Source organism: Curcuma longa, chromosome 11 (genome assembly GCF_044706935.1).
Source record: "Curcuma longa cultivar G26 ecotype Majalengka, Jawa Barat chromosome 11, ITB_CL_G26_1.1, whole genome shotgun sequence".
Taxonomy (NCBI): domain Eukaryota; kingdom Viridiplantae; phylum Streptophyta; class Magnoliopsida; order Zingiberales; family Zingiberaceae; genus Curcuma; species Curcuma longa.
In genome coordinates this window covers 24,693,318-24,703,780 of record NC_133871.1, presented here as the reverse complement: position 1 = coordinate 24,703,780, position 10,463 = coordinate 24,693,318, and the positions used below count along the sequence as shown (strand labels likewise).

General features: G+C 37.6%; 2 protein-coding genes across 2 annotated transcripts; one reads left to right on the top strand and one right to left on the bottom strand.

Annotated features, from left to right (window-relative positions):
- Window positions 1-303: 303 nt before the first annotated feature.
- LOC141842243 (uncharacterized) lies at window positions 304-2,739 on the bottom strand. The gene is made up of 6 exons (XM_074730460.1): window positions 2,670-2,739; window positions 2,476-2,572; window positions 1,554-1,911; window positions 929-1,397; window positions 653-711; window positions 304-577 (listed from the first exon to the last, which is right to left on the bottom strand). The coding sequence occupies exons 1-6, from the start codon at window positions 2,701-2,703 to the stop codon at window positions 524-526; spliced, it is 1,071 nt and encodes a 356-aa protein (XP_074586561.1). The 5' UTR covers window positions 2,704-2,739; the 3' UTR covers window positions 304-523.
- A 645-nt stretch (window positions 2,740-3,384) lies between these two features.
- LOC141840544 (uncharacterized) lies at window positions 3,385-9,265 on the top strand. Its single transcript, XM_074728562.1, has 8 exons — window positions 3,385-3,599; window positions 4,431-4,614; window positions 5,317-5,408; window positions 5,643-5,748; window positions 6,562-6,773; window positions 7,155-7,197; window positions 7,748-7,998; window positions 8,703-9,265. The coding sequence occupies exons 1-8, from the start codon at window positions 3,418-3,420 to the stop codon at window positions 9,091-9,093; spliced, it is 1,461 nt and encodes a 486-aa protein (XP_074584663.1). The 5' UTR covers window positions 3,385-3,417; the 3' UTR covers window positions 9,094-9,265.
- Window positions 9,266-10,463: the final 1,198 nt, after the last annotated feature.

The following is a 10,463-nucleotide window of genomic DNA, read 5'->3' as shown; positions in this document are numbered from 1 at the left end:
GATTGCGTTCCTCATTTGAAAGAAAATTCTTACAAATACGCCGTAATTGGGGATCGAATCGCGAATTCCTAGATCACAATCTGAATGTCTTACCGTTGCACCATTACCCTGGGGACTTGTACATTAAAGAAAGTTTTGATCCGTGGCATGCATAGAATTTCAGATTGATCTTGTTGATTATAACAACAACAAATTAAGATGATCGAATTTCTTGGATAAAGTTTTTGACTGATGAATTGTAACAATTTATCAAAGGAGAAATTTTTCCATAAAATCTCTGGAAAGTCACTGAAACATCTGCAGAACAAAAAGAACTTGCTGCTGAAATTGGAAGCATAACTCAATGATGCAAACTCCAGAAGTTGACTGAAGAATACAAGAAAGATTAACATCGTTTTGAGCCAAGCCAACCACACAAACATTTTTCTTCACACTATTTTTATAAATCTCCCAAAGAAATATCAAGGCAAACCATTTAAAGTCTGTAAATCACTCTAAAAACAATAGAAATTTGAAACTGAGTTTAATTCACTGGAATTTCTGCAATGCATCCGGCTTCCTCAACTGTACGAACATCCTACAAGCAAATTTAAGGTTTAAATTAGGGATACTCTGCCCAATAAGAAATTTAAATTAGAGATTAGATTGTTACCGTGTTCTCCTTGTCTTCCTGTAATGCACCTTCTGTGGCCGAAATATCTGCTTTATCACCTAAATTATTATTATTTCAAAATAAGCAAGATTTATAATTGAAAATGAATACTAATTTTGATTACGATTCTTGTATACTGTTAGCTTGTGATTGTTTTGCGAATCATATTGAAAAACAGACTTGTACAACAGGTTATCAAAACACTTGCTAACTTTTATATAAATATCAAAGGTTTTAAATTTAATGAAATACATGGAATTAGGTTGGTGTTGTTACCTGTTTCAGGAGGAGAATTTTCTTCTGACTTTTTCATTGTTTCGTCTTCCTTTGTTGGTTCTGTCTTTGATTTCTGAGATTTTTTGGGTACAGTGGTTCCATTGTTATCTTTAATAGGTTCTGTCTTAGCTGCATCCTTGTAATTGCCTTGGCTTACAGAAATTGGTTGCCTCTTCGGAAAACCATCCCTACTGTTTGGGTTAGAAATTGCAGCGAGACTACCTGAGTTCAGTGACTTGGATGTCACATATCTGTTTCTTGATTTGGATTCTGTGCTACATTTTGACTTGTCTGATTTCTGGGTCACCACCTCAGGTACCATAGGGGAGCTCACAGAAACTTTCAACTTCTCAAAGTCCTCAATGATATTGTAGCGCTGGAGTATATCTTTGACAGATTCCTCTTGCTCAGTAACAAGGGCATGTCTTTGTATGTATGATTTAAGCTCCTCGCGTACTCGATCTAAAGGCTGTCAAATAGAATTTTGCAAATATGGAATAATGCAAACTTGGAAATAAATAACCAAAGGTAGAGAACTAAACTCATGCAAAAAGAAATCATTGGCAGTCGAGCGTTACAGAGCAGTCATGTAAAAAAGATACCACGAAAACAATTTTAAAAAAGCATTCTCACATTCTGACTCAAGTGCAAGCTTGAAAAAACCAAGTGAAGTTGAATGTTTTGATGCTGATTCTGACAATTTGATCTGAGTCAACCAATATGAAGCAGAAGAAAGTACACTGAATTTCCGTCTGATGATAGACTTTGAAGCTTCAGACGATGGTGTATCGTTTTTCCCTTGCATGTTCAACCTTTTCGCTCGTGTCTCTGATATAGGCGTTACACTCCCAATTGGTTGAGGAAGAGGAGTAGTACTAGGTTTGGTTGGAATTGAAAGTCTACGTGGATGCTTTGCAGCATTATCCTTTCCGGACACATTGAAAACGCTTATGCTCCTGCACACTGCAGGAGAAGATCTACCTCTGAAAGGATAACGACAATGGTCAGGAATTGTGTCTAACATGTTATTTCAAATAGATGATACTCAATTATAAGAATTTTTAGCAGAAACAAATGTCTGAGATAATCATCTTTTTCCAAAAGCAAGCATTCAAGTCGAACCCTTAAACATCCAAAAGAACTACTAAAGACCACATAAATATTAGTATTAGAAAAACTGTATCACTCTGAATTTTGGTAGAAAGAACAAGTGAGAAACCTTTTGTTCTGGGCAAGAAATCGTTCTTGAATGCTTCGTGCTTGATTGTAAATATTACTTCAGAAAAATATTACTTGTTGTTCTTCATGTTTACTACTTCAGGAATTGTCAAACTGACAAGACTATAGGTTGAGCACCCTCCATATCTTGCTAATTAACACCCAACTTTCTTAATCAATCCAAAGCACTACAATCGCATGCAGTACAAATCGATGACGGATAACAATTTATCATAAACAATTAAAGTGAAAAAGATTAACGGTATGCTGACATGCATCCCTAGAAGCATAAACGAAAGCACAACAATACATAAGGAAGAGAAAAATACTTCTTCGAAGCAGATGAGACCGTAGGTTCCTCGATCACCGGCCTCCCGTCCTTCGATTTAGCCGCGGATCGCAGCGGGTAACGCAACTTCGAGGATCCTACACCCGATGCTTCGTTCCCGAAGTAAGTGATCAAAGAAAAGCAAAGACAACAAGATCGGAACGCCACAAATAATGGAGGAATGGAGATCAGTACCAGATCGGGCAGCCTGATTGCTGGCGGATTCCATCCCTTCTCTCTCTCTCTCGCAGAGCGTGATCGACCGATTCGATCCCAAAAAAAAGGCGAAGAACTCTGTCGAATTTTGTAGGTTGTAGCGCATGCCAAGTTTGAGCCGTTATAATGAGGAAAAGTCGCTGAAATGGGACCCAACTCTTTATATTCAAACTCGAGTTTTGAGCGGGAATGGATCGATTTGAGGATTTGAAATTCGAATTAGTAAAATATATTGGGGCATAAACCCACAAACTCACCCAAGCGCATTGGACGATTGATATGTAGTGGTCGGTGTGATGTGACGAAATCTACGGTCGATATTAATTGACCTACTGTGAGTTTGAGGGGTCAGAATTTATCGATTGAGAAATAGTTCAGTTCCCTCTCTGATCGTCTGACTCGCACGTGATCCCGCGCCGTTCGCTGGTCAAGATCAGCCGTTTGACGGGTGCTAATTGGGCACGTGGCACGCAACGAACAGTGGGCATTTGAAATTAGTCAAAAATGATTATTATTTATTACAACAAAAAGGTAATATTTTGTGGTAACAAACAGGACAGATGAAGGTCGCTTCTCAAGGAAATTGGGCCCAAGTAGGCCTATTCCGGGCTTAGATCGAGTCCAGCCCACTCTACCCAATAACTGATAGGGTTACCTTCGTCTGCCTTTACCTGGGCGATTCTCTCAAGTTCGATCTGGCGGCGTGCCACTCCGGAGCTCCGGCGAGATGGCCGATCCACCCATTCGGGCCTGCCCTAATAATGCCAGAACCCTACTGGATCTCGACGCCGACGCCCTTGCCCACTGCTTTGGCTTCCTCGACATCCGGGACATCTCCAACCTATCCATGACCTGCAAGCCCCTAGCTCGCGTCGCCTCCTCTGACTACGTCTGGAATCGTCTCTTCAGGTACCTTTACCTCCTCTTCTCTGTTTTTTGTTTATTTTTTTTCTGAATGATGGTGAAAGCTCGAGGGGTATGAAGCTGTCTTGGTTTCCTTCCTTAAAGTTGTCGTTTTGGACGGTGATTGTAGTTCTTTCTTCGTGATTTGTGTTTTAGATTGAATAGGTACGAGATGGCTCTCCAAGCATCTTCAGAACACGCTATTCATATCAACTCGAGCCAAATAAGCATACATTCGTTCCAAACAACATAATTTTCTTGCGAACCAAACCAAATCAAAGTTCCCCTATTTGTGCTGGTTTGAACTGAGTTTGTGTAAATATAGTTTAATATAGTTTTTTTTTACTAACTTTTATATACAAGGAACCCATAACAATTTAAAATTTGTACTTCCACTTCAGTTTCAGTTCAGTTCAAAAATAAGAAAATGAAACTAAATTTAAATTTCATAGGAATTGAGATTCTGATACAATGCAGAAGTGAGTTCAATTCCATTCCATCTCAAAATAATTACCTATTTTGTAGGCCAAATGCCTTTTAATGTAAGCACAATCAAAATGCCTACACTTGTCATATATATGCTCGTGATCTCAACAATTATGGTAGAAATTTCCTTGAACACTGAGCAAAAACTATTTTGGTGGACAATTGGAATGCTTGAAAGAAGGGTGGAAAAATGGAAACACCATGATTTTTGAAAATTTTGATTGATGACTTAAAAAATAATAGGGATTTCTTAGTTTTCATCTTTTGATATCACATATTATGATATGCATAGCACTCATGCAATTCTTTTGTTGGAATTTCTTATTTAAGTTGTTTGATACCATTATGTAGGGAGAAGTGGTCACATTGCTCTGTATCCTCTGGAGCTACGGGAGTCAGAGAACAGTATTTAGCAAGACATACAGCCCTACATCAACTGAAATTTTGTGATCCATGGGAAATTCATTACGACTACTCGTTCTCTGGACCAGCCAGCCATTTATTGCTGGACAGAAACACTATCTTTTTATCTCACGTAAAGTTTTTTGTGAATCTAATTGACAAGTTCTTCAATTCTTTACTAAATTGTTTTATTTTTTTAATCATTTTGTTATTTGGACTTAAGGATGAGTATCCACACGGTTGTGGATCCAAGTGTTCAACACAATATTTCTATGTTTTTTTTTTACTTTTAATCAATAGAAATAGAAGATGTTCACTTGAGTGTCAGTGTTGGACACAGGTACAAAGGGGTTGGCTGAAGAGTACATGTAACTTAGCTCTACCATATTGTGTTCTTTTGGTGCATGTGCAAATAATCTGAGCAGAAGCAAAGATATAATTTCTGATTTGTCATATGATTTATGGACTTCTGGTGTTTTATTTAATCCGTGAATGGTAAAAGAAATTCACATTTATACTCATGCCCCAAGCACCATTCCTGGTATCAGAGAAGAGGTCTGAGGAGGATGGTTAGAAAAACAGCATGTACATTATAGTTTTTCTACTTGTCATTTTTCCTTTGTAAGTGCCCCTCCTTCCCTTGTTTTGGCCAGAACATTGTTTTGCTGTTTCATGCAAGTTAATCTTATGATATTGACAATTGTGCCAGTTGCTGGCCAAAGCATAGGGAAGAGCGAGTGCCACTGAGACTTATGCACTTGATTGCTATTGGTTTTTTTTTATCTGCTTTAGCACCATGAAGAATCATGCTAAAGTTTAATTTACTGTTGCTCAGGGTTCAAGGATACTAAGAGCAAGGGTTGATTTTGCTGGAATTCACCAGGAAGAAACATCAATGGCTCATGATGCAAGGATTACATGCTTGAGGTGAGTAGAGTTGCAAAATTAGATTTATCTGCTTAAATTATCTTGATTAAATTGGAAATTTGACAAGTTACATGCTTGTTATTCATCATTTTTTTGTTTGCATCTTGTGGTTGTACCCATTTCTTTTGCTACCTTGCTTTTGCATACTACTTTTCTTGTCATTTCTCAGTGGGTTTTTTTGAGCAACTAAATGTTAAATCATGCATCTGAGATACTATTTTGTTCTCTTTGCAGATTATTTCCTATAGTGGAGACATCTTTGTTTCGAAATGGTATGCAGCCCATGGATAATGTTATAGTCACTTCAAGCTCAGACCGCACTATTCGCCTATGGTGGAAGGTTCTTGCAATTTCATTGGTGTTCATTATCAATGTTCTATATGAAAATCAAATTCTTTTTGGCACTTTGTTGTCTCCTGATATCTTGGGAATATATACCAGGTGTGTCTAGTTGTTTTCTTTAGTGATTTTTCACTAGGTCATAGTGTAGCATTTTTAGTGCTATTCCATATTGCCAGTGATCGACTGTGCTAGTTGATGACGAACTAGAGTATTCCATCAATAACGTCACTTGAATTGTGATTCCCGAGGCATTTCTTTTGCATGCAATTTTCCATTATCTTGGTATAATGTTAATAGTGATTAATTTCATGCTTGAATTTTGCATAATTTTCGAGGCTGGCTATATTTCTAAATTGCTTACAAGATTATTTTGTCTAGATTGATTCCCATATTACTGGTTTAAATTATCTGAATGGAATATTACTTCAATACATTTGGTTATGCTATTTAAGAAGCCTTTGCATTAGATAGTGGAAGATGATTAACCAATATTCCACGTTTCACATTCTAGCATGGATCCCAATGGTAAATTGTCAAACTATTTGCTTGTAGGGGGGATGGCTGTCTGAATCAACTAATTCACTGAGGCTTCCTTTTCTTGTGTAGAATCAGATGATAGTTGAATATGGTTATTTGTAAGTTATTGAAGCCTAGAAACTATAAGATACTACCAGCACTGTATGGTTTTGAAGATCAGATTTAATAGAGTGGTATATGTAGCATTGATTATTTTCCTGACAACTATGGTCATTTTTGTGGTACAATCAAACTATCCCATTATATGTGTTATGAGTTCATATCATTGACGCAGGGTGGAGCACGGCGATGTTTTAAAGGCCACAGTGGACCAGTTCTTTCACTGGCTGATACATTGCTCGGAGATAGTGGTTCTAAGATTCTTGCAAGTGGCGGAGAAGATTGCACCGTTCGCCTTTGGTCTCTTAATCCTAGTGGGAGGCAACATCCTCTAGTTTCAACATATCGTGGCCATGAGAAACCTTTGTCATTTTTGACAGTTGCTGGGTATCAATCTCTTTCACATCTCTTTCCTTCTGTTCATATATTCTATGAAGTGATGTTCAAGCTAAGGCCAATGTGTTCCAAGCAATTTAGACCTCATACAGAAAGAATCCCCCTTTCTATTTTTTTTTTAATTGCAAGAAAGTTACTTGACAGGGGTGCTTAAGTTGTTCTCTTTGATATAAAAAATATTGATGTACACTGGAGCCTCATTAATGTGCCAGAATAATAGGATCTCTCCTAATGAGGTTATCGATATCAACAACCTTCATCAATTACATATTTCTCATGTTAATTTCTGAGCACATAAAAATTGTTGAAATCCTGATTAGGGATGTCACTTACTCTAATCTGTCTTTTGATACAAGTTATTTTATTTTTCAGGCACAAATCTTCTCTTTTGGTTAGCATTTCTAAAGATTCAAGGGTATGTCTCCATCACTCTGCTCAGAAAAATTTTCCCATGAGTTTCTTGGCTGACCAGACTTACCTTCATGTTGATGAGTAATTCATACTGAAGTTACTATATGGAATAAATGAATATTTTCATTTGTTGTTCTAGATAATGCTTTTACTCATATTATGTGCCATATTGTTCCCACATCAATTCTCTGGCTTCTATTCGTGCCACTGAGGAAACCATCCCAATTATTTAGGGTCATCTTGCCATTACATGTTGTAACCTTTTGTTTGTTTGAGTTTGGACAACAGCATTTTCCTGTTTTTTTTCTTTATACAGTTGGCATACCTTTTTTTGCCGAATTGTACTCAAAAGTGTAATGCTATTCAGGTAGTGATAATTGTTTCCCTATCATTTATACACATTGAAAATTTTATTATGTGTCCTACTTTAAATAGAGTTTATCTTTATTTTCCTTCTATAATAGCAAACATGCTTTGTCATTCCAGGGACCAAAATAGGTAGTTGAGTTTCAGTCTAACAATTCTAACACATGATGCATTTTTCTTCTTTGTAGGTCAGAGTTTGGGATACATCTGCATCCTCCTCTAATTTGTCATCCTGTGTTGGAATGACATCAGTCACTGGCCAACCTATTGCCATGAAATGTCATGACACACTTTGCTACATTGCTGGTGGAGCATCTGTTACAGCAATTGATTTACGAACAATGCAAAGGGCTTTCACTGCTGCAGTTCATGGTCCTAAAATATACTCATTCCAAATGCTGCCATCCAAATGGCTAATGTGTACTGGTGGAAAGGGCAAGTAAGTAGAACTTTGCTACTTTTCCAAACATAGTTATAAAACCAGGATGGAACTGCCAATTGAATTGGAGAAAACCAGAACCCCAGATACCTCTCCGGTTTCATGGATTGGATGTTCAAAAAAATTGGATCGGACGGCCTATTTTTACAAAACTTTAAAAGAACTGGCTAGCTTTGTCATATGCTTTGAAATGTCAAAAATGGCCATTCATAATTATAACAATTTAATCCGGGTAGAAAAAAATGTTTTTCTTACATTTTAACCTAGCCCCCACGGTTAGAATCTTCCATTCAAAATGTAATTGCAAGTTATATATTCTAGTCCCATATCAATACTTGTTCCTTATGCGCTAGTAAATTAATTTTTTGTCATTGGTTTATATATAAAGATTTCTCATAAGAGTTTTTTAGTAGTTCTTTATATGTGATTATGTATGCTGGTCTGACCAATTAGCTTGTTTATGGATTAGCTGGGTCTATTAGCAATTCAATTGATTGAACCACTGCTGCGACAGTGACCCAAAACTTGTATGGTTCCGTTTCTGGATTGGTTTTTAATACTGTCTCTAGTGAGTATGACTAGCAAGTGAGACTGAGATGATGAATAACTATAAAATTGACCGAACATACAAAATACGTACTGCAAATATGATATGATTTTGTTTTAGTGGTTAATCATAAAATCTTTCTGTTTACAAATTACAGGGCCTTGTTATGGGACATCAGAAAAAGCCAAGAACATCCAGAAGGACCAGAACCGGTGGCCGAGCTGGAAGTAAACCACAACACAGTACAATTTCTACACATGGATCCTTACAAAGTTGTAACTGGAGGGCCATTTGATTACAGAGTTCAAGTTTGGGAAACTGGTACTGGTTTCCTTGCCAACTCACTAGACTGCCGGCCAGACACCAGGGAAGCGGCTTGTTTGTCAGCCATGGCTGTCGATCAATGCCAAATTGTTACGTCGGGTTTTTCAGGTTATCCAGAGTTTGTGTGTTACAGGGACTTCTCTGGCTGTTCTGTGCCTGCGTCTCCTGAAGACTTGGGCGCGGCTGGATCAAAATTTTGGGAATCCACTCCACTCAATGACTGACTTCACTGAGTTTGTTTCTGCTGTAGATTATTTTATTTTATTTTTCCATTTTCTTCCTTTTCTGTAAATGCGATACAAAGACAGCAGATTTCCAGTTTCTGTAAATCCATCCAGATGTTTAGAGGCAATTTTCATGTTCATAAGAAAACAATAGAAAGAATTTAAAAGTACAAGAATACTGCACATCGAATTTATTTGGTGGATATTGATAATTTATGTAATTAGAAGAATTGCACATTCACTTAAGCGACTACTCAGAGATTTGTTCCTTTGGGTAGAAATTATGAAACAAGCTTTTGTTTGAAGGTCTACATTTTGGCAGGAAATAACTATGTTTAAGTTTTCTGAAATATTTCCTAAGATGTAATTAACTAATCATTTATCACAAAAACTTGATCAATTTAAAAAACATTAATTTTTATTTTATATCCTTAATAGATATCATCTCACATTATCGTAATTAATAGATTCTATCAATTTGAATACGCCTCCTCGCTCAAGCACCAAAATTAATTCCTGGGATTTAGATTGTTTAAGTCAACCTTGAGATCTTTAGACAGTTGCAAAATGGAATTTCGATTGTTGAAGTCAACCACTCAACCTTGAGAACTTAACTACAAGAACGTCAACCCTTCCTTCAGCAAACGACATCTGCATTTGGCGTGGACTCATCGAGTCTACTTTTGACTAAAAAGCTTTTAAATTTAATTAATTTATTATTAAACTAAGCAATTATTAATCGATACCATGATATTTGTTGTTAGTGATCTAGTTTAGTGGTCAAGAGTACTTTGCTAAAAGCATTAAAGCATCATTAAAAAAAGATACTAAATGAGAATTCTCTTATTCATCATGGTATAGAAACGACAGTTCACGGTCAAATTAAAGAGCAGAAAATCTAATGGAAACTACAATCGCAATCCACAACGCTAAGACCAAGAAGAACAGCACGTTCGCGATCCGCATCGCTATTTCTTCAGCCCGCCGCTTGACGGTCAGCTGGTCCTCGCGGAGGACGCGAGGTCCGGCGACGGCAAAGGAAACAAGGCCGAGGGTGATGGCCACCTCGGCCCAAAGGAAGAAGAGTAAAGGCACGAAGAGAGGATGCTCGGCGAGGTCATCAATTTGGAGGCTGGCGAAGTAGATTCCCACGCTAAAGATGGCCGGAATCACCATCCGCTTGATCGACATGGACTCCGGTGGAGGCGCGCCGCCGTCGCCGGAGATCATGACCTTCGAATCCATCTCCGATCCGACGGTAGCTTGAAGCTTGCAAGAGTCAGGGAAGCGAGGTGGACTTATATATACAGTCAAGAGGGAATGGATATGATGATCATGAGCGATGGTTACTGCATCATGGTAAAGCGTGG

Bases quoted from the DNA above. Each gene is read 5' to 3' on its own strand.
- LOC141842243 (XM_074730460.1), bottom strand. From the start codon at position 2,703: ATGGAATCCGCCAGCAATCAGGCTGCCCGATCTG. The intron at 1,912-2,475 runs GTATTTTTCTCT...TTATCCTTTCAG, and splicing joins GTCTCATCTGCTTCGAAGAA to AGGTAGATCTTCTCCTGCAG. The intron at 1,398-1,553 runs GCTTTTTTAAAA...TCTATTTGACAG, and splicing joins TTGAGTCAGAATGTGAGAAT to CCTTTAGATCGAGTACGCGA.
- LOC141840544 (XM_074728562.1), top strand. From the start codon at position 3,418: ATGGCCGATCCACCCATTCGGGCCTGCCCTAATAATGCCAGAACCCTA. The intron at 5,749-6,561 runs GTTCTTGCAATT...TCATTGACGCAG, and splicing joins CTATTCGCCTATGGTGGAAG to GGTGGAGCACGGCGATGTTT. The intron at 7,999-8,702 runs GTAAGTAGAACT...TACAAATTACAG, and splicing joins TGTACTGGTGGAAAGGGCAA to GGCCTTGTTATGGGACATCA.